The following is a 25,366-nucleotide window of genomic DNA, read 5'->3' as shown; positions in this document are numbered from 1 at the left end:
GTAATGTGTGCGGGAGTATTTTATTTACTAATTTTGAAATTCGGAATAATCAATTTATTTACATCAACAATTTTCTTGTACTTTATCATAAATTAACACTAAAATTTTGTCCTTACCTAAGGAATGAGTGCGTATTAATTTGTTAAACGAGTTAAAAGTTGAAATCTGATATTATCGAGGTTTAGGCCGAAGTTTTAAACGCGAAAACGTGTACGTCGGACGTTCGGCGCCGCTTTCCTGTAAGCCTAGAAGTTTGACAATGGGGTTTGGATAGTCAGTTGAATCATGCTCAACATTCCAAACGCATTATCGAACTTCTAAGCTTACAGGAAAGCGGCGCTGGACGTCCGACGTTCACGTTTTCGCGTTTAAAACTTCGGTCTCAACCTCGCTTTTAAATTGGTATTAAAGTATAAGAAAAACGTTACGTAAATTGCCTGATTATTCCGAAAATGAGGAGTTTCCCTTCTCCAAAGTACCGTATTAATAAACAAAATAAATTGTAAGATTTTTCAAGTCTTTCGAAAAGAAATAAACCTTTAAACGAACGGATTTATTTTCGTTCGATTCAGTTTTTATTAGTTTTATTATAACAAAAAATCTGAAATCGCACTCTTCTACTGCAGAATCCGACACGTAAAAGCTAAACTAAGGTAATGCAAATAGCATTCTATAATATACCACGAATAGGCAAATAAACAAACAACAACTGTTAATGCTACTTTTTAATCTCTAGAAATGGAATAAAATTATTTGTCTGCATTCTGTATAATATTTATCTTAAATATGATAATAATAAACTTTAGAGAACATCAATTATATTAGAAATATAAACTTTTATTCTATTGAAAAAAGGCACATTCAAATGATTTTCTTTTGTTTTCATACAAATTTTCAAAATAAATTTATATATATATATATATTTGTAGTAAATTTATTAAGCGTTTTACAAGGCACGTGTTTATTTATTTACCAAAAACACAAATTATTATTAGTTAAATTCTAATAGCAAAATTACAATTGATGAAATTAGATAAACTGAGAAACAATATACATATATATTTTTTAAATTAATTCCTTTATCGAGTAAGTCAATTCCATAATTATAAAAAATTTTTAGAAAGGAGAGGAAAATATAACACAATTTTTTACTCTTTTCTGTATTTTTATGGCACTACACACACAAATTTTTCTTGTTTATAACCAAAACAAACGGAAGCATAAAAATACAAAGTAATTTTTTCTTAAACGTTATCGTTAATAACTCTCTCTCTCTCTCTCTGTAAGAAAAATTTACGTAAAAATTCGTGTCACATTCGTACCGAAACCCAATACTGCCGAGATACAATCCAACAATTAAAAGATTTAAAAAAAAAAAAAAAATTAACTCGAATATATTCGTGGAATGATATAAAAAATTTTTTGTTTGGCTACACGATATAAAAATTTCTAGAAAAGCTCCTAACACACACAATTGTGAAATGAGATCATGGTTAATGCTGCTACTCGGGGAACGCCCCTTGTCGAGAATTATCACAATTTCGTGGGAATTCTTTGGAAGAAATGTAACTTTTGCAGCTACTGAGCACTCCCACGTTTTAAAATCCAAGGCACTGGGTAATAACTAACTACATAAAATCTAATTATATAATCCAACTTTGTGCTTTTTTTTTTTTTTCTAGAGATCATACGAGAGAACTCACAACCGAGCAATTTATTATTTACGATAATACAGTTCTGATTCCATCAGCAAAGCTGCAATTATCACGTTATTTTATCTTTTAATTTTTAAATCGAGAAATTTTATCAACAATCATTTTGTTGCTAATAAAATTATTATTATTACAATAACAATTCTCTCTAACGTCAACGTCGTCATATTTTAGCAAACAATTTATGATCACAAATTCTTCATCTAACGCAAAAGTATACTCCAGCATCTTTTTATATAAACAATAAAAAACAAAATGCTGATATTTTCTTATTACATTATATCTTACGTAAATATCTTAAATACAATTGTATTAGTAAAATCTTCATTAATAAAATTAATAATATAATAATAATAAATCTAATCATCTTTTCTTAGAACAGAAAATGTTTCCCACAATCTGAATGGAAGTATGACGAATAAAAACCGATAGCAATCGTTATCATCAATTTTGAATCAGAAGTTTATTAGAGATGTTAAGGCCGAAGTTTTAAACGCGAAAACGTGTACGTCTGACGTTCGGCGCCGCTTTCCTGTAAGCCTAGAAGTTTGACAATGGCGTTTGTAATGTCGAGCGTGATTCCACTGACTTTCCAAACGCCATTGTCAAACTTCTAGGCTTACAGGAAAGCGGCGCCGAACGTCCGACGTACACGTTTTCGCGTTTAAAACTTCGGCCTCAACCTCGCTATTGTCAAAGCTGCCAGAACGGCTGCATTGCAGCAATATGAAGAACTCCATATAAATTTATTTTATATGGAGTTCAATCAAATATAATTTTAAGTATAACTTTCTTTAAGTTTAGAGTTTAATCTTAGTTAATTTTTACTTTATACATCCTAATTTAAAATATGATTTAACTACATTTTATAAAATAGTAATTAATAAAAATCTTTTGATTTATAAAATTTTCAATTGGAAATATTAACTTTACTTATTGTTGCCGGCAGATTTGATCCAAAAAATAAAAATGATGCTCGATAAAAGAACTATCGATAATAACCGGATAAGAATGTATGCCAAGCGGACAAACAACTGACAAGTTTAAATGCCTGTTAATTAAAATATCGACTTCATTCATTTTTACATTCGTGGAAATGTTGCGTATTAAGGAAACATGAAACTGCTACGTGAATTCAGTCCATAGTTAAATTAACAAACATTTCAAGCTCATTTATTTTTCATATACTCCTATCCAGTAATTGGTTAGTTGCTTAAGAATAATACAAAGTCAGAAAAGATAACAAAACAGAAATTTCTGATTATTATGTAATGAATACGTGGGAAGATAGACAAACATTTAGTGCATTTTAAAACCTGACGTCTTTCCTTAGATAATTTTTATAAGAATGCATAGATTTTATCCAAGATTATGAATTCAGATAACAATATAAAATTTGTTATATATTTTTTAAATATTATCTAATACTTAAAGAAAAAAAAAATACAAAAATTAGTATATTTCAAATTTTAACAGAGAATATTGCACAATTTGATCATTTTAAGCTAAAGCTATTACTTTTTTCGAATGTCAAAAGCTCTGCTATTTACTTACATTTTTATTATAAGTAATTTGCAACTGGTTATTGCTTATTAATTTAATAAATTTTCAAAAAATTTAGTTATTTACAATAATTGAAGTGCCTACAAAAATATAAACTATTCTTAAATTGCACTGTAATAAATTGTGGCAAGTTAAATTATTTGTAATTTTTGGTTTAAACAATATTTAATAGATTTCACTATTCAATAAAATGAATAATAAATGTTTTCTTTAGACTTTATAATTTTAATAAAACAAAGTTCATTATGCTGTAATTAATTAACCTTTACTTATATTTAAAGAATATGCCATTATTTGCTGGTAAACTTTCTTGATTCTGAATTAAATCTAATAAAAGTTAACTAAACTGTTATAAGAAATCAATAAACTTCAAAGCACTTTTGATCTTTCTAACTGATAAAGCCATCTTTGAAAATCGTAGAACTTTTTAAATTATGTTATTAGTGATATTTCTTATTATAAAAAACTACATAATATTTTTCTTATCAATTCTTTGGCACTATAGATTAAAATCTGTTGCAATAAAAATTTTATGTCAAACTAAAAATCCTTAAAACCTTTGGAAGTTAATTTGAAAAAGTAATTAAGAAACAGACAAGTTGAATTATGAAAAAAAAGTGGAAGAATTTAAACTATTGCGTATTTTAAATAATATTTAAATCTATTCATATGTTTAAATATTATTATTCTATAATAAAGTTTTAATTTAAAGAAATTACAATTCATTTTTCTTTGTGTTAAGAGAATAATTTGCTCTATTAGAGCAATTTAAAAATTTACTCTACCAGAATACATAGTAAAATGAAATTTATAAAATATTCTTATAAAAAAATTACTTTTTCATGAATTATTTTATGAACTAGTAGAGAAAGATCTTTTTCTTTTCCAGCAGTCGGGATGTAATTTTTTTGTTTTCTCTGCCATCACTTTTGCTTCGTATGCGTAAGCATCACGTTCTTCACTTTTTAATTTTTTCCAATGATCTCCCAGTAAAACACTTATAGCTCTGAAAACAAAACCAAATAATTCATCAAATGCAAAATTTATTAAATCCAATTAACTACTAATTATTATATTAACAATAATATTCCATTATAATAAGAGAAAAACTAGAAGTTTTCTTGTTAATTTGCATTTCATTTTAAATAAATTATATTTTATAATGTATCCTATGAGACTTTTGGAAATTTATCTAATATTTACAATGTAAGGCAAAAGTTATGCAAACATAGGAACTTGATTATTATTAATATTCTGAGTCTCGTGTAAGAAATACTGCTTTAAAAAAAAATAATTTTAGGTTGATGCAAACATGGTGTAATTTAAAAAAACCCAAATGGACTTTCCACCATTTGGTAATGATGCAAAGTACAGTACAGTCTTTGTTGCCAGGTTTTGTCGTGTTAAGCATTTAAGTGTTGGGTCTACCATGTGGAATCAAGTTTTTCAAACTGGGATGTTTGCCATGTGCATTTTTATAATGTTATGTTAGTGTTGTTTAGTGATTAAAAAAATTTAGCAGAGAACAAACATTAAATTTTGTGTTAAACTTAGGAAATCCTGCTGTGGAGAATATTGAAATGCTTTAAAAGGTCTGTGGATCTGTGAAACTGTGGGTCAAAGTCAGTTTTTTAGTGACAATTGGGTTTTAAAAGGGGCCAAACATCACTGGGAGATGATGATAATTCTGGACAAAATTCCTAACTTACTGTACGACAATAACCAGCACTGACACAAAAGTATTTTAAAAATTCAAAACTTTGTTTCATGATGATGCTCAAATTATCCTTCAGGGAGTTATTAACACAATTGATATTTCATTTGGTGCTATTCAGACAATCATAACAGATAATCTGGGAAAACATTGCATTACTGCCAAATTTGTCCAATCTGCTGACTCAAAACCAGAAGAAGCATCACATCAACATCTACAAAGATCTCTAAATATGCCACTGACAACCCTATCTTTGTGTCAAGGATCATTACAGGGGATAAGAGTTGTGTTTACAGTTACAACCCAGAGATTGAGCAGCAGTCACCTCAGATCATATCATATTCACCAAGACCCAAACAGACAGGAACACAATGAAGACCTTGTTGATAGTTTTTTTGACCATGTGGGAATTATGTACCAGAAATTTGTTCCTATCAGATATTAAGTTCAGACTTTTACTGTAACATTTTGAGCTAATTGCATGAGGATGTTTATTGCCTCAACAGAATCTGGTTCTTTCAACATAACAATTAGGGATTGCAATCCAGCAGTGTTTTGAATCCAGCTGGATTTTTGCTGGATTGAAATCATTCCAGCTGGATCCAGCGTGGATGTATTTTTGGCGCAATAGTATTATCTGTCTATCTATCTATCCTTATGTTTTTTAAATGAAATAAAACATTTTTAAAAAATACTTAAGAAGCTTTTATTATTTAGACTGGTCACTATAAATCAGTAAAACTTCTTACACATTTAGGTAGTAAACTTAACTTTGGTTCGGTTTAACACTTGAGATAGAGATAATTAACTTTAAATGTTTAGTTAAATTATAATTATAATGTAATCTTTAAGTTAAATAATAGCAAAGGTAATTCTACTGATTAATTTATATTAATATATTATAATAATGTAAGGATGGATAATCAGTGGCTAAGTGGCTATCAGTCTTACCAGTTTTCTTATATAGGCTCTACATATTAGTCTGTAGTTATTTATAAGTATATAAAACTATGTACTGGAAGTAGAATAAGTTAAATAAACTACACCTTTATCAATCCAGCAAAATTTAATAAAATAATAACGTTTTCAATCGTTTTTAACGATCTTTAACAGATCCGGGGAGCGAGGCGGCCATGCAAGTGGAAAAAAGCGACTGATGACCCTTTTTTCTGTGAAGTGCTGGTAACTTTTTCGCTACAACAGCGCCAAATCCTCCTCTACCGGCAAATCTGGGTACTACTTTTATCTTCGCGGAATCTTTCCCATGTCGTCCTTAGTCACTCTCCCAAATTTGGCGACAGTCCGGCTGTTAGATTGCTCTACAGATGTCTCTGAGTACCGTCAGTTTAAAAAAAAACACCCTGTACAGTAATACCTCGACTTACGCTACCCCGACTTACGCGAACCCGGAGTTACGCGATTTTCAAATCTCAACGATTCGTCTTTTGTTTGAGCGCCACGCAACCCTTGATTACTCACTCCCCCAAACTATTGTTCAGCTTACAGGTTCGGACGTGTCGCGCGGAATCGACGCATAGCTACAATTTATTTTGACTTATTTATTTCTGTGTTATATCTACGGAGACTTGAAACTCTACTGTGTCATCCAAACGAAGTAGAACTGATTCTTCTGCATCAAACAAGAAAAGAAAAACTCCATCTTTAATAATGTTAACTTTACATTCCAAAGACTTCGATACAAAAATGAAAATTTGTAAATTGGCAAAACTTGATCCTTTAGACCCAGTTCAATCAGATGATCGAATAACGGTTGGAAACTTGACAGAAGGCCTCAGTTTAATTAAAAAGAGTTTACAAATTTTAGAGAATATAGACTCCAACGAAGAGCGCATTTCTTCTACAAAATGAAAAAAAAAAAAATTATTAGCATGCTACGAAGAAATTTTGCGGGAGAAAAAAAATCTTTGAGCCGTCAGACAAATTTGTTAGATTTTAGGAAGCCTTCTATAACAAAATAACTTCGATTTACGATTTTAATAATATAATTTGTTATACATATGTATTATCTAAGATTTTATTAAACATTTTTTTCTAAATTGTTGTTTTCTTTAGTCTCCGGCCCCAATTAAAAATAATTAGGATGTATTTATATGCGAAGTTATAATCCAACTTACGCGAATTCGACTTACGCGGTTATCGCTCGGTCCCACCTATCGCGTAAGTTCGGGGTATTACTGTATATAAGATATAACAACGAAACCAGCATTGTCCGTTAATAACATTAATTAATGTTAAAGAATCTCCACATGGTAGACAATGAGTCCGCATCTCTATGGTTCATACAACCAGTTGTCACGTGCGCCTTGCAGATTTCCAATCTCTCAAGATGTTTGACCGTTTGCCTATTCATCGTCGTTTCTATAATTGCCGCTTGATCCCATTGGACGTTAACATCCTTGTGTCTTGCGTATGATGCCAGTGCAGTGTTGTCAAGGTTCTTACTGATTGTATATTTGTGCTCTTGAGCCTTTGTTTTAAACTGCGCATCGTTGCACCCACATAAACAAGCTTGGAATTGAAACGTTGATTGTGTAAAGGCACCGAATATATACCCGTTGTCGAATTCCGATCCTCTTTCTTTTTATCGTTTCTTAAAAGTTTGAAAACAGTGGGATTACGTCGGTATACAATACGAAAATTATTAGACCTGGCAGTACATCTATATATCTTGTTTTAAAAAAATGGGATGTAATTAAGCACTATTCTTTTTATATTTATTCGAAACACATTTTATGTTTTATAGTTAATGTTGTATTTTTTTGTAACTGAGGAAGATCGTTAAAAGCGATTGAATACGTTATTATTTTATTAAATTTTGCTGGATTGATTAAGGTATAGTTGATTTATAAGTAATTTAATTATTAGTGTTAGTAAAGTAGTGAGTAAATAATTAGTAAGTAATTAGTAGCAGTCTAGTAGTTAGCAAAGCAGCAACGCAACAACGTAGACTTTTGCGCAATTATTTAGAAAGCTAATTGAGTATTTGCGGATCCGCAGCGCTGGATCCAGCACTTGGTGCTGGATCCAGCAGACCGAAAAATGCACTGGATCCAGCTGGATTGCTGGATGAGGTCCTGGATGAGGCTGGATGAGCTGGATTGCTGGATCCAGCAATTGCAATCCCTAATGACAATACTTCTGCACACACAACCTTTAAAGGATGAGTCTTAACATAAAATCCTCCTTACCTTCCTTACTCACTGCAAGGAGTCGAAATCCGATCATTATTTTATGTTTTGGCATTATTTTTAGTTATAGTTATTTTCTTTTCAGGGTCTTTGTTTTAGGATGAAAACTCCTAAGAAGCCTCCAAAATGTGTTAAATTCAAAAATAAGAATCTAAATATACTAATTTACTTCAGTGACTTCCCGTGATGCGCAGACGTGTAAACAGGACAATGCAGAGTTACACTGATAGACAGATAAAAGATGATCAACAGTGTGGTGTAGCTCCCAACAGCTACCTTCATCAAAGCGAATTGTCTGGCATTCTTTGATACGCATTCAGCTTGTAAGAAATGTATTCTTTGTTTAATTATTTTGGTGGAGATTTGATTGATTATATGAAAAAGAATTTCTTTCATTGATTTTTTATTTTGTATATAATTGATCTTGACTTCTTTTTTTTTGGAATATTTTAAATATATACTTATTACTAATTCTTGCTATAATCATTGTTGTTTTATATGTAACTAATACTGTTCAATCTAATAAATATTATTGTGGATTTTTAATTATATAAGTGTTGTTTTGGATCATTATATTTTGCTTCCCATTAAGTCCAAGCCTGGTACTTGATTTGAACCCTAAATTGTGTAACCCTGTCTTTTGTGTCATGCGGTCGGTACATTACATCACTATATATATATTCTCTTGTGACATTGACTTCTTTTTTCTCCAGAACAAAATTTAAGCTCAAAGGGCAATGTTTCAATATAGTCCAGTAGATATAGGCCAAATAACAACAAGTCCTTGGAAATATTCAAGAAAAAGCCTTTCAAGGAACATTTGAGACAGAAGCAGTGGGATTGCTGCAGGAAGGACTACTTTAAAGGGAGAAGGTAGCCAAATTCAGGTTAGTTAAGTGTTAAAATCTGTATAGGCAAAATCTGGTGTTGTTTTGATTACACCTTGTATTTCACACTATGTTTTAAATAATAATGTTTATTTTATATTTTTTCACAAATAGTGTAGGCCTATCAGTGGGCAAGTGGATAAAACCATTGAACACTGGTCATGGATTTGTGCCTCTCCAACAAACTGGCCATGTGGAGTTTTTTAGATTTTATTCACGTTTGTAACACCTAAATGGGGGACAGTTTCCCTCAAAAGCTCTCCCTAGGCAGATTGCTCACATTATGTTTGCTACTGTATTAATGTGATAAGAGCTGGCACCTAACATCTATCTCTGATACCAAATTACTTAAAATTTAATTATTAATAGTAGCAAAAAATAGCCCAATACATTACAACAATCCTTTAGGCTTTGATTAATAACATGTTTTGAAATGTTTATATGTATATATATCACCATGCTGGGGTAAAGGAATAACTGTCTGAGTGCCATAGTGGATGATTATAAAGGCTGTGGGTGTAGGATTTGTCCCCCAGTCAGTCACATGAGTAACTGTAGATGTTTATATAGAGAATTAAATATGTCTAGAGGCAAAGAATCACTTAGAGATCTGACTAGCATAACTGGCAACATAGCCTCATAGTAAACGGGAGTTGCGGGTTTAAATCCTGCTCTGGGCCAATTGTTTTCTTACAGCCTATTCTAAATTATTTAACAAATATTAAATTTGATAAGAGATGGCACCTCTTGTCTACCTTTATTACCAAATTACTTAAAATTTAATTACTAATAGTAATGAAAAAAAGCCTGATACATTACAGCAATCATTTGACTTTGATTAATAACATTGATGTTTATATGAAGTCTCTGTAGATTTAACTCTTGTATTTGGTTAAATAAAATTTTTATTTTTCATATTAATTTTCAGATTGTTATATTTAAAGTAAGCACATGAGGAAATTGTCCATAATATTGATAATTAAAAAAAGTGCTGCAGTTATGCTACCCTGTATCATATCAGCCTTGTCTTTTCTGTTCATCTGCAGTAATGTCTGAAGCTTATTTGCTTGTGGTGACATAGTATGTAACTTTGAGCAAAAATATCTGAAAATAATTATGAATAAATAAAGATTTCATTTAACCACATACAAGAGATAAATCTACATAGACTTCATTTTTGCTAAACAGGAAATGATGTCACTTTTTTAAATTTCTTGTTTATAAGCTTTAAATGTGAGGAATAATAATAATGTTAATGATACTATAAAATAATTTTGTTATATAAAAAGAAAACTAAAATTGTAATGGTTCAAACAGCAGTGCCTAGAATCTTACCCACTTGGCTATTGCCATTAGAAGAAATGAAACTTCTGAAGACTTGTAAGCAAAACACAATTTTCAGAGGACCATTTTTTGTAAATACTTGAGAAATGGATCCTATTAGTTGGACAAGGAGCTGTTTGTATTTAGGGCCTATGGGCTCACCAAGTTTTGTTTGAATCAGAAACCCAAATGTCTGGCCCTCTTGTAAGTTATATATATTTGAGTTTAGTCAACTGTCAGTAGTAAATTAACTATTCTCATAGTAGCTGAAGCAGATGGAACTATTTTATAGACTAATTTATTACGTTATTCATCAAATCATATTTTTTGCATTTATTGTATTTAATTTTTTTCTTTAAAATGAATAAATTTAAATCCATTTTTGAAAATTAAATAATAAAAGTGAAATTTTTTTTTGGCTAATTAAGATGTATAATTCTTTATGTACTCAAAAGTTTTTCCAACATAAATTAGTTATATCCATTTTTTTTGAGTCTTATCATAAAATTTAGTACACTCAAACCTGTTTTTGTGTGGTCTTTTTTGTGCAATTTTTTATATGTGCAATGTGTTTTGTGCAATTATTTTTGTGCAGTATACCAATTTGATTGAAATTCATATACCGCACACAAAAAATCACACAAAACAAATCGCACAAAAATAGACCGCACAAAAACAGGTTTGAGTGTACTACTTTCTCTCTATAAGAGAAATTTTAGATTAAAATATTCAGATACCCAGTGATGTCTTTCTTATAAAAGGAATCATAGACTGACATTTAAAAAACAGACAAGTCAGAGTCAGAGGGTCACACATTTCAAATTCATCAGAGTCAACTATTTGTTTACTGACTCCATTACACTGTTTATGGGTAAGACTGTTGCTATTAACTGTAGCCAGAAACACTTCAATATTAGATCTATTTCTCCATATAATTAAGATGTCATCTACATACCTAGCAACAGGATTACATGTGGGTGTAACTCAGGGTAGTCTTGACCTCTCTAAAGTATATATAACTAAGTCACATGAGTCCCTTATGAGAGATTCATGTGACTTAGTTATTGGAATTAATAGGTTAATGCCCACTGGAATTCCTACCCTAAGAATGTAGGTCATTATATCTAAAAAATGAAATGTAGCAGGGTTAGTTCTAGGATCTGCTGATAGTAATGAGATGAGAATTCCAAATGTTCCAAAAGGAAGTTCTTCAAAAAGCAGAAACAGGGTTGTAAATATATGGAGAGGTAATATTAAATACTATGATATATTCATCATCTATCAAAACATGAAACACAGCTTAAACCCAGTGATGCATTAGAAATGCATGTGATCTCCTATGTAACTATTGGGAAATGGTCTTCACAAAACTGGTACAAAGAGATAGTTTTGATGAATAATGAATGTATCATGGTATTTGACTGTTTTCCTTTACCCATCCATATGCTTACAACTCTGATTTTGCTTTTTGAGAAACTTTGAAAAATGTAGATGTTTTATTACCCTTTCTTTATACATATATATATTAAATATATAACCTTGTTATTTCAGGGAGTGACACATATTCATTTATTTCAGCTACCTGGGAGTAATTAGTTGTGATGTTGATGCATCATTCTCTTTAGCTGATGTCATTTGACATCAACTCAAGAGAAAGTGCAAACTGTGTGATGGTATGCTGAGGTAGACTTTGTGCAAGTCCAGCAAAACTTCCATTGTGTATTTGGAAAGGATCCTCCATCAAAGCATGGAAGGAACAGTTCCTGCCACACAAGGAGTGTGTTAAAAGGTCATGGATGTGGAAAACCCCGACTGTCAAATGAAAATGTGGAGACAATCAGGGAGCCTTCCAATGAAGACCACAGAAGTAGCAAGACAACTCAGAGTTCATCACTCAACTGTTTATGCGATGCATCACAGATTATGCAATTTCTATGCAACAAGAGGAAAATATGTAAAATTTTTATGATTTTGTGTAAAAAAAAAAAAGACAAAATTAGAACTGTATCAATTTTTTGCAATAAACTTGATGAGTTTGTCTTCAAATTGCATATTTTACTTTTACTGTAATTCTTATCTAATTTTACTTACAACCTTTCAAAATATGTCAGTCTCAATCTGGACATCCTTTTTTATCTAAAGCTTTGACTCATGATAGCTATATTTTTTTATTTTCTTTCATCTTTTATACAGTTTCTAAATTGTATAAAATACAATTTGAATTTTTAGAGTATGTAATACCTTACTGCTCTATTTTACAGTAATCTCCAGCACATATACTGCTTTTCATTTTTGTTTCTCATTTGTATATAATTTGGTATTTTATGCTCTTTTATATAAATACTAATTTATTTGTAACATTCTAAATCCATTGAATATAAATGAATCAGACAAATCATTGCTTCATGCCTTCAATGCATCATCAAGATTTATATATGTATCACATTTAAAACCCCATAAAATTTTAAAATATTAAATGTTTTTGTTCATAAAAAGCAATGATAGAAAATAACTACTAAAAAGCAAATATAACTTTAAATTATCATCATATCTTCCTGAATTAACTATTTACTTCCTCCAATAATTAATTAATAAAATATAAATATCACAGCCACATTTAAAATAAGAAATAAAGCTCTCACCTGTTATCCTTTCCTGGATATTTCTGAGAGTACAATACTCTGAATTTACGAGCAAAAAGCATAAAACCATTCATTGGACGTTTTGGTTTTACCAATTCTGTTAAATTATCTTTTGCCTTGTTTTTATGTTTAGCAGGATAAATGTAACTTTTTAATTCTGTAAACTTCTGTTGCTAAATTGGACAAAGTTCCAATTATAACTAATACCAAAACAATAGAACAATTTTTTTATTAATGAAAAAAAATTATATCTTGCATATATGTAATGATATTACCAACTAATTTTTTATTATACAAATTAATTTAATAAATATAATTAGTTTTTTTAATTTTAAGCTTCTTTCTTCCAATGAATTACTTAATTATCTAAAACTTCCAATTAGTGGAGATATAGGAGATTTATCACACTGTATTGAAGTGACAAAATAACTGAGATCACATCATTAAAAGAGTAATTTTAATTGTGGAATGCATTTCAGTTTGTATATAACTTAGATATTAATAATACCTAAGTTAAAGTTTGCAATTTATAACTATCAATATAAAACTGGCTGAAGAGTCTATATAAGACTGAAATGCATTCCATAAATAAAATTAGTCTTTTAATGATGCAATCTCCAATATTTTATTGCTCCGATAGAGTTTGATAATTCTCCTATATCTCCACTAATTGGAAGTTTGAGATAACTAATTAATAATAAATTTTATTTATTTTTCAGCAGCATTCATATAAATTATAAAAAAGTAATTGAATTAACTGACACTTACAGAAAGTAAAAAAAAAATTAAGTAAGAAAGAGAACAAAATTCTGTTAATAAAATTTATCCATAAAAAACAAAACTGTATCTTATAATCGTCTGTTACATTGGAATTTACTGTTGCTTTGAACATTTTTCATTTGTTAGACTGAATAAAAGTGCATTGTTGTGAATTTTAATCAGTACACCTGACATTATATTTCAATATATATTGATTGCATATTAGAAAGCAGTGAAAAGACTATATTTAATAGAAAATAAATGTATTTTATCATTTAATAAATTTAAGATTTTTAAATATACTCTTTCAGAAATGAATCTAAAATGATTAAACAAACTTAAAACATTGTAATAATAAACCAAACGTTAATAAATAGCTTTAAATACATGAACCAATATCCTTTTTAAAGTTTTAACATTTTTAGAATAATTTAAATCATTTTCCTTAAACTACAAATAAATAAATTAATTAAATTTAAAAACAGAAAACAGATACATAATTAAGCACTGCCTAAACCCAAGATCAAAGCCATTTTTTTATGTTTTATTTTATTTAATTTATATTTCAAGTCTAATCACTGATCTAAAAAAATAATGTAAATCAAATTTTGTTTTTAACCTACTATATAACAACTTTGATACTTTTTGTTAAATTTAATAGAAAATATTTAGATACTTTTCTTTAATTGGTTGCCATTAACAAAGTACAGATCATAAAAATAAATGTGTTTTGTCTTTATTTTTTAAATTTAAAATGAATTATACTCTAATTATATCTAATTTTTTTTATAAAAAATAATTATTATTATACAATGTATTTTGAATTATTTAGTTGTAAAAAGTGTGTTTATTAAAATATTATATGTGCATGCAAATAAAATCTCTCTTGGATAATTTAAAAGCACAACTTTCATTTTTAGATATATTTCACAGTGTTTCAAGCTATTAAAAATTTAATTATGTCATCAATTTTTAAAAAACTGTTAAAATAGTTATACAGGATGTATCAGTACAGCGGTTACAAACTTTTGGAAGAGATAGAGTACACCTAAGATGATGGGAAATCACATAGCAATGCATGGTCGGAAACGTTTTCCTGGCACGGTAGTGACGACACAAAACACAAGAAAGGAAGGACACGAATAGGGTGAGAAAACACGTTTATCATTCTTAGTACAGCAAAAATGCTGGGACATCTTTGGCTGGTGTATGCAATAGATGTCACTACACCAGCCAAAGATGTCCCAGCATTTTTGCTGTACTAAGAATGATAAACGTGTTTTCCCACCCTATTCGTGTCCTTCCTTTCTTGTGTTTTGTGTCGTCACTACCGTGCCAGGAAAACGTTTCCAACCATGCATTGCTATGAGCTTTTCCATCGTCTAGGTGTACTCTATCTCTCCCAAAAGTTTGTAACCACTGTACTGATACACCCTGTATATTTTATTAAGAAAAACCTTGTTAGAGAAAGTTCTGGCTAATTTACATTTTCAAATTTTTTCCCCTCTCATAAATGTGAATATATAAGAACATAATAAGAAAATTACATTATATCATTGGCCATTTGTAATTATTTCAGTATGATGAACAAGAATTGTAAAATTGGTCATAAAAGATCACTTCCATAAACATTTGGAGAGCTTAAAAATATACAAATAACAAGGATAAATCCATAAAGTTTAAAGACCAAGGATTATTTCTCAAGCATGAAAAGCATAGTGTGATTTAACTGAATTTGAGGGTTGGATTTCATGCCATCTTTGGTTAAGCAAGAGAAGAACAAATTATCACACAGGCATTAATTACATATAAATACCGCTATATTTGCAAGCACTTTTGATATGCTATAAAATGTTGTCCTTGAGCAGACACAGTCCCAAGTAAAATTTTTTGAACAAAGATTTCGAATTAAAACTAACGGCATTAGTCCTTTAGAACAAACTAAACTTAGAACAACTAAACGTAAAGAATTTAAATTGACATGCAAGTGGTGACAATGCGCATGCACCATAATGTGTTAAATAGGTGTCGAGAAGGAGCTAGAGACGATGTTTTAATCTTTTATACAAGCTGACCCACATAGCAGGCAACTCAAGCATGGGGGAGTTGCACAAATTTAGTAAAACAGTAAGGAGGGCCTCCCAAACATACACCAGGCTCCTCTGATCACAATATGTGAGCATCATGACATGGTCCCACAGTGGGGTGTGTTGGTGTTGTAACACCATCCTTGTTAGTTCAGTGTCACACTTGCCTGCCCTGATGGAATGTTGCCCTCGTCCTCAAATACTTTCTTACGAATATTTACTCTACTATAGACTTTACCCAGGAAAAAGAAAATGGGGAAAAAATTGCATTTTTAGATCTAAACATCTCCAAGTCTCATGGAGGTATAATGTACTCCATGCTCCATAAATTTAACAACATATCCCCTTTAATCCATGCCACAGCACTACATTAATGCAGCTATAGCCCCTTTAATTAGAAGGGCCTTTCTGTTGCTTTCCTCACAAACTGCTATCAATATCAAACTTACTGCCATTCGTTCAGCAGTAAATATGGCAGTAATTCCAAATATAAGTGTATCTTGAACAAGGTTAAAAGATCTCTTTTTCCTGCCACTTTACATATCCCAAAGGAATGCACAATTGTCCGCCCCTCATTAACGCTCTGTGGTCGCATCACTGCTCATATCTGCCGTATTTTTAGACAACACGCACTATTTCTACCAGTCACTCCGCTACTAAATCTCAGGAAGCTGCTATGCAATGACAGGGATGCTACTTTCAGAATAGAGAAGTCTGGGATATACTCTATCTCATTGGAAAACACAACATCTAGTATTCACACCCAATACATAGGAGCAACAACCAGAATGTTATCTTGCCGCATCTCTGAACCCCAACATTCCATCAGGGTGTAACACTGAATTAACAAGGATGGTGTTACAACACCAACACACCCCACTGTGGAACCATGTCATGATGCTCACGTATTGCGATCAGAGGAGCCTGGTGTATGTTTGAGAGGCCCTCCTTACTGTTTTACTAAATCCGTGCAACTCCCCCATGTTTGAGTTGTCTGCTATATGGGTCAGCTTGTATAAAAGATTAAAACATCGTCTCTAGCTCCTTCTCGACACCTATTCAACACATTATGGTGCATGTGCATTGTCACCACTTGCATGTCAATTTAAATTCTTTACGTTTAGTTGTTCTAAGTTTAGTTTGTTCTAAAGGACTAATGCCGTTAGTTTTAATTCGAAATCTTTGTTCAAAAAATTTTATTTGAGATTGTGTCTGCCCGAGGACGATGTTTGTCAGTTTGCCAGTGAATAGGACATTTTAATTGAGTTTTTCTGATATTTAGTAAGACAAATTTTGTAGTGTGTTATATATCTGTTTTTTTCCCCTGGGTTTAAACATTAAAATTGTATGCTAGCCTGATGATGGCTAGTAAAAATAGCTGAAAACATTTGCTTAATTTGTATTAAAGTATACAATTGCTGATTTAAAAGGTTATATGACTTATTTTTAAATTATTTCTCTGAAAATAAGATTTATATGTTTTAGAATTTTCAATTTTGATGTTTAATGTAAAGCTGTACATTAAAAAGTATCTAATTATAAAACAAATTTTAATTTGATTACTTGACTTAGAATAATCATCCTAGGATACTAAACTAATTAAAAAAGATAAAAAGTTATAAGTAAAATTATTTAAATATTATATAAAAATAAAAATATGTTAATTTGTGTTTTTTATTACTACTAACCTGAGCCATTGTACTTAAAGTGTATGCAGCTGAGGTATCCTCAGGTGTCAAATCAGTCCTAAAAAAATTTTAATTAAATGTATCAGAAAAAATTACTATTATTATTAATTAAAATGACAGCTTATTTTACTAGTTATTTGATTTAACAAAATTTATTATTACTACTGATATTAATATTATTAAACTGAATTATTTTAATTTAAAATTTTAATAATTTTTATGTTTATCTTTAATTTAAAAAAAAAAATTAAAATCATTTTACTGCAATAAAGGATTCAGTAATTTTACATTATAAAAAGTTATATGATGAATTAATCAAATCAAATGAAATATACTTAAACAACCACTCAAACACTATACTTATTCCTCTTTTTATGCAATGGATTTTATTAGATGGGAAACCCACCGTTCCCAACTTCATACTTTAAATATTTTATTCCTTTTGTTACTAAATACAGTGGAACCTCGCTTAACAAGCATAATTCATTCCAGAATCTTACTCATAATGCAAAACAATTTTCCTATAAAAATTAACGTAAAATACGATAATGCATTCCATGCCAAAAAAAAAATACTTGAATACTTTATGTATAACATTTATTCAAAGAAAATTATACAATATACATTGTTAAGGAGTGTGAATCATCATCTTCATTTCTTCTAGCATGGAATGAACCAACCTAGAATGGAATTTGATTTGCAGAAAAAAAAAAAAAAATTTAATTTGTAATTGGTCATTAAATTTAATACGAGATGGCAGCATACCTGCCTACCTCTAGTTAAATTATTTAATTTTTAATATTTAATTATAGCCTTTACATAGCCCAAAAATTTGGCATATTGTTTGGCATGTTTATTATATAAAGGACTATGGTTGTTGACGTTTATATGTAATATGTCTGAAAACAAGTTTAAAAAAATGTATAATCACAAGTGACACTAAGATGTTAGCGGAACGAGTGATAAACACAGACTGATGTAGTATGCACACAATCTGGGACTTTCCCGCTTCTCATCACTTGTTAGGTAAAACGTCACTTGTTATGCGAGTCATTTTTTACAATTTGTTTTGCTCATTATGTGAATTACTCATTATGAGAGGTGCTCATTAAGCGAGGCTTCACTGTATTTTCAAACTTTTGAAATAATTAATAAACAGTTGTCAATTTGATAGTTATTTGATAAATATTATTATAAATTATAAATACAAATATTTGATAACTTGATAGTTAATAAATAGGTAATAAATAAATAGTTGGGAAGTGTAAAATTTTTGCTGAAATTACTATCAAAATTTTAATAATTTGAACCATTTTTTAAAAAATGATTTAAATTTGTTAATTCTATTTTTTACCTTGAAATATTTATAATTGTTTTAACATTAGTACTAATGGCAATTTTGAAGTTTCTATAAAAATGTTTAAAAGTCGATTGAAATTAGTTTATTCAATGAAGATTTTATACTTTATTAGAAAACGCCATGGAACTATTTGACAACACAGAATAATATTTATTCATAAAGTGTACTTTAAGTTTATAATTAATTGCTTTGTCTAATCATTCTCTAAAACCAAATTTTATACTTACTGGTTGTACTTTTGATATATGTGTTCTTCAAAATGATACGTATTTCTTTGTTTAATTGTTGATTTCACTTCGGACACATCTGTTGTTGCTTTTGGAGGTCTGGCATAAGAATGTAAGGAAGACAAACTAAAAGATCTGAAAATTTAAAACACCAATTAACTTAAATAAATCTTCATTATTTTTTTAATTAGAGACTAATATTAAAAAGAATTGTTTTAATACATGTAATAAGAAAGTTTTTGTTGATGCCTTTAACAAATTCTTAAATTATCAAAGTACTTTGTTGTAATAAAACTTCTGAGTGAAGAATAATCTTTATCAGGGAACTCCTTGTGTGGCAGAATTTAAAAACAAGTTCTGGAAACTTGTGAGTAAGCAAATCTAATTTAGAATAAATTTAAACTAGAAAAGAACATACCTTTTTCTTGGTAATGATGGACTATTTTGCAACAATGGGCTTTGAGGGCTGGTTGCAATTATGGCAAGTTCCGTCAGACGATCGTAAACGGGATCCGGAACAAGGTTTGCATCAATTGGACCATCCAGCTTCAATGGAGGTGGAACAGTTTTGGTTTTTCTCTGAATGAAACCAACCTCAGATTCATTATTAAATGTTTCTAAAGTATCACTATTTTTAAATTTGTCATTCTGAACTTCATTTGACGGTACTGTTACAATAACCGATTCTATAGTTTCGAGAGGTTCTTCATTAATTTCGGACTTTTCAAACATTGGTGTAAGTTCATGGCATACAGAAAATGTTGTCATTGGTTGCTGCCAGACAGTACTTGCAATACTAGCAATCTTCATTTAGTATACAAAATATTAACTTTCCATAATAATACATCTAGAAAAAATATAAATAAACTAAATAAAATACATATTTTGTACACACATGCACATAATAATTTACATATCAAAAAACTAATTGGTATAGCTTAAATGAATAAGAAAACCAAAAGTTAATTTTAATAATTTAAATATTTGTGTGCAGAATTTTCAAGCTATCATTAGATTAATAAACAATGAAACTATGTAATCTGGCCTTAGATGGTTAGGTCACCTCTCTGGACTAATATTTGTTATTAATTAAGTTTTGAATTAAATAATTTGGAAGAATTTGGAATAGAAGATTAGTTTTCTAATATTTAGATATTATAAAATTGGAATTGGTTATTATTTATATGTATATATTAAGAATAATTCAAATATGTACTACAATACACTGCAAAACACTGGGATGTGTAAAATACTGCACTCTTAGAACCTATAAAGTTCTAAGAGTGCAGTCAGTAATTCAAATATAATTGCCAATTCTGCAGTAAATAATAAAATTATGACTTTAAAACCAGCAGAAAAGTTTAGTATAGTTGACTCGCCTTAAAACAAACACCAAAAGTAAATTTTTATATTAAAACCATTGTCAGAAGTTAATTTTCACACAATAAAGTGAACAAAAATTTTACTAGGATTTGTTAAACAGAACTGTAAATTATCTTCACAACCCCCTAGAAATAACCCTATTACCAATAATGGTTGCTAACAATAAAAAGTGGTACTGCAATAAATGTTCCATTTTGAGTGGAAACGATTTTCTTCTGCCGTTAAGTAAAGATGAGTTTGTCCGATTGTTGAGCAATTCAAACATTTGGCTTTAGTGGAACATTGTATGTACTCAGAAACTAGGGTTAAAGTTTAAGGACATCCCTTGGATGCAGTCCCATGCAAATATGTGCTAGTCTGGATATTGGGGAATGCAGTGTTGCCAAGTTTGGCTACTTTGTACCACATCTGGCTTATTTTTCACTCTTTTGGCAACAAAACATATTTTACATTTTTCCAGACAATCAACAAAAGCAAAAATCATAGCTTTGTTTTGTTTAACCTAAAGCATCAGCAACCATCCTCAGTCTTGTTTTACACACCTTTTAACTGCCTCAGTCTTTTTCCACTGTCGTCTGGTTTTTTTGTCACCCTCTGCCAGTCTCTCTCGTTCCCTCTGCAACTTCTCGTTTATTTTCTTAATGGTTTGGAATTTGACTCATCTAATCCCCACACTAACTACTGTTTCCCTAGTGATTCCTATTAATGAGAGTTAACTGTATTAGCAAATATTTATAAAATAAAACAAAACTAATGATACTGTCTAAAAATGGCTAGTTCTATGGTCGAAAATATTTATTAACATTAAACTTTCTTGCTGATTTTGTCCATTTATTTCCATTAATGAAGTCAGTCTTATATACAGTATGTTATTTCTGGTACAGTCAAAATTGAAAGTTCTAAAATTATTAAAATTAGAGGCATAAAAATCTAATAAAAATGTCCAAATTCTTGTAAAAATTCATCTTTCAACTACCTATTTTTTTATTACTCACCAATCCATGCAATTTTACATTTCTTAAAATTGGAAACATTCAAAAACACACAAAAAGTAACAAAAAAATTAATCTCCTAAAAATGTCTTTCATTTCTGGCATACCAAGAATTGGGCTATTCAAAGAAACGAATTGAAAATGCTTTAAAAATGTCATAAATATCTCCCCAAAAATACATCTCCCATCACATAAACAGCAGCCATTTCTCAAAGTCACTTAATACTCGTAATCAAATTTTTTTACTCCTTAAAATTTGGAAAATCCAAAAAGCATTGAAATTTGTTACATTTCATTTCTGGTACAGCAAGTATTTAGAGAATCAATTTTATAACAAAATTACAAAAATATTTCAAGATAGTATAAAAATTCATAAAAGCTGATAATAAAGCATTTCATATTAGAGAAAACTGGTACAGTAGAGAGTTGTTAATCCAAATCCCGGTTATCCAAACGATTTTCAGTCGGACTGCGTCGTGCTGAATCGAATGTTTTTGATACTAGATTTACTTCTAAAGTATAATTTTCCTGTTTTTATATTCTTCAATATATTTATTTTGTTTGTACAAAGTAAAGAAATAATTTTTAACGATACAATAGCCTCGATTATTATTATAAAAATTTTCGTTAGGCTTAAAATCGACGAAAATTCAACACGAAGCGACAGGCAATGGAGAAAAATTTGAACTTTGGACAGGTTAATATATTTTTTGTACATAATCGGTTATCGGAACAAATCACTAATCCGAACAACCCCAGTCCCCAATTTATTCGGATTAACAACACTCTACTGTATTTCATTTCTGGTGCAGGTCAAATTGTCACACTAAAAATAGTCTAAAATAATGTCTTCTCATCACAAAAATACAACTATTTACTTTCAAAATAATAAACATTTCTCAATATACAAGAACTTGAAATATTCAATATCTGTCTCCTGAATCAATTTTCTCTGGATAAGGATATGGAAAGTTTCAAAACATTGTAAAATAACATTTAATCTTTTAATGCTATTTTAGTGCTTTTAGTATCTTTTAATGCTAAACTAAACTCAAATTAACCAAGTGCATGAGTTAAGCTCGTTTATAAGTTTGTAGATATGCTTTAGGGCTAAGATGATTGAAATATATATATATATATTAACTAACATCAAAAATACTTGTAAAAATATTATAAATTGTATAACACATGCAAAAATTATTAGTGTTTTGTTGTACGTTTACAAGATAGAGTTCTCTATATCCTTTGTCAGATAAGTATGTAGAGAACTCTATCTTGTAAATGCACTAGTAATAAAGAGTAGATATTTGAGAAAGAAAAAGGCTTATCAATTTGCATTTATTACAAATAACAGACGTTAAAAACTTTATCATTGATAACAAATTAAGAGTCACTTAATTGTTGCCATATTTAAATTAAATAATTAATCACTACAATAATTGATAGCATTACATTACCATGCAGTCTCTCACAACTCCAGACTAAAGGCAGTGATAAAAATCATGCTGACAAATTCTCTGAAACCTTCAGGTTTCTTTCAGGAAAGAAATGCAGTCTTTGAAATCTAGGCTGTTTGCTAAGTAGCAAATAGGTGGTTGACAGTTTCTGTCCACACTCAGTCCCATGAGAAGTTATTTAGATATTTTTTGTTGTTTCAATAATTTGTTACACGACATTTTGTCTCATACACCAAGCATTTCATCAAGGCTGCACAAGCTTTCAAATCCTTTATTACCATCAGGTGTACCTCTATTGAGCTGGTACACATACACACACTAGGCATTTAACATTAACATTAGGCTTAGCCTCGAGTCACTAAAATGGCTGACACTCTTTTGAAAAGAGGGATTATGTGTATTTTTCATCCACCTGATGAAAGGTACCCATTTCTTATTACTAACAATATCACTTCATTACAAAAATCTTTGAAACATTAATAATCAAAATGACAGACCATGCTACCAACTTTTTTGATTGGTCAGTTACAAATTATGTCACCAATTACATCATTACAACATCAAAGTGCATCCAGTGAAATGAGAATAATTTTTATGATATACTTTATCAAAATAAATGAAAATGTACCTAATAAATTTAGGGTGCAGTGGGCTGCATAAAAATATTAAGTGAGCCACACTTCGGCCTGTGGGTTGGACATTCCTGATCTAAACCGCATGTCCTTAAACATCTGGAGCAAGTGGAAATTTACAAGGCCCACCATAACGCAGCCATAAACTATCACTCCTTCTTCACTACCTAGAAGTCTTTCTACAAAATATAAATCCTTCCTCTCTTCTTATGTCATACACTCCTTCTCCTTACACACCTGTTCGGCAATCCCCTGTGATTTCTCAGCAGTTCGTTGCCTGACAATACCCATTTAACATAGGTGAAAACGTTTGCACTTTGATTATAATTTTCTCACTGGTTTGTTAGGTTTTTTCAGTTTTTTTTAAATCATAATTTAGGCTAAAAGAAGTAAAATGGCAAAGCCGTATTTGGGACAAGACTATGTCTCAGAGACTCACAACTAAGTGGGATCACTTTGACGCTCAAGGCAGATCTCATTCTCCAATCTTCTTTGGTACCGCTGGTTTTGAGTGCAATTGTTCAAACTTTGCTGGCCTCGGCCATGACCACGAGGTCGTCCACAGTGAAATTAACCTATCCAATTTTGAAATTTCTCTCCATTGCGTGTTGCCCCAGGTTGAATTTTTGTCGATGCCTAATGAAAATTTCCCATTTTTGAAAAAACTAATCCTGGCCATTGTATCATCCAAAATTATTTTTTTTAAACAAAAAAATTAAATACCTTCTAAAACCGATAACCGGCGTGAACTATTTTTCAAAATGGCGAATGTTTTCGCTGCCCCTCCTGGGCTCTTCCTCAGGCCAATTCTGGATTTGATAATCGAACAGCATAAATAAATGGAACGTGTTCCGTATTTAAACGATCGAGTACGTTCAGCAACCGCGTGCCGTTCTAAATATTTAAATTTCTTTTATTCCGTTTGGGAAAACAGTGCGCGCCTCCTATGATAATTACGCGTGACGTCAACCGATTTACAATCCTTCTTCTAATAAAAACTGCCAAGCAGTGGAGAGATTCCTTTCTTCTTTAAAATTAATACATGTTGTTGTGCGTGTAACACGTTCCATTTATTTATGCTGTTCGATTATCAAATCCAGAATTGGCCTGAGGAAGAGCCCAGGAGGGGCAGCGAAAACGTTCGCCATTTTGAAAAATAGTTCACGCCGGTTATCGGTTTTAGAAGGTATTTAATTTTTTTGTTTATACAACCCGATGTGGGAGAAGCGTTATTTTTTTTATTTTGCACAAATGAAATATATATATTAATAAATGTAAAAAGAAAACAAATTATATTTTGGAAGTTAGTTTTAATATAAAATTAAAACAACTAATGCCATCTACTTTCAAAAATGTTCCGATGCTGAAACGAGATATCTTGGGTCAATCAGTCAAGGTCAGCATATGGCAATCAGAGATATGTCAGGAATAACATGGGACAGGTAAATGGATTTTTCAAAGATTCATTTGTCAAAATTCAATTTAGCAACATTCGCTTTTCAAACTTCCCAATGAGCAATGCATGTGCAAATCTTGCACTACTGCTTGTTTGTAGTGTGTGTCGCCATTTTGTATTTTATTTTGACTTGGTTCTCAGTTCCCTGACTACCTACAAGTTTGGTTTTTTTCATGCATGCATGATTCGGGCACTTAATACTATGTGCCAAATTTCAACTCCTGACATGTATTCCTTCATACCTCTAAACTGGTTACCCATCTGGCAGCACAATT

The 25,366-nt window shown here is 30.4% G+C and overlaps 1 protein-coding gene across 2 annotated transcripts in view; it reads right to left on the bottom strand.

Annotated features, from left to right (window-relative positions):
* Positions 1-1,154: 1,154 nt before the first annotated feature.
* Positions 1,155-25,366, bottom strand: part of LOC136974454 (HMG box-containing protein 1-like) — a 33,590-nt gene continuing 9,378 nt past the window's right edge. The window contains exons 2-6 of one of the 2 annotated variants that reach the window (XM_067269362.1): positions 19,590-20,018; positions 19,172-19,306; positions 17,585-17,642; positions 13,051-13,223; positions 1,155-4,281 (exon numbers count right to left, since the gene is read on the bottom strand). In XM_067269362.1, the coding sequence (XP_067125463.1) occupies positions 4,128-4,281; positions 13,051-13,223; positions 17,585-17,642; positions 19,172-19,306; positions 19,590-19,981 (912 nt within the window). In that variant the 5' untranslated portion in view covers positions 19,982-20,018 and the 3' untranslated portion in view covers positions 1,155-4,127. The remainder of the gene's footprint in view (positions 4,282-13,050; positions 13,224-17,584; positions 17,643-19,171; positions 19,307-19,589; positions 20,019-25,366) is intronic. The other variant, XM_067269364.1, reaches the window with a different exon arrangement.

The sequence above is a fragment of the Centruroides vittatus genome, unplaced genomic scaffold (genome assembly GCF_030686945.1).
Source record: "Centruroides vittatus isolate TY-2023 unplaced genomic scaffold, ASM3068694v2 contig_349, whole genome shotgun sequence".
NCBI lineage: Eukaryota > Metazoa > Arthropoda > Arachnida > Scorpiones > Buthidae > Centruroides > Centruroides vittatus.
Note: the sequence above shows the minus strand (reverse complement) of the source record. Positions and strands in the feature narration are given on the sequence as shown.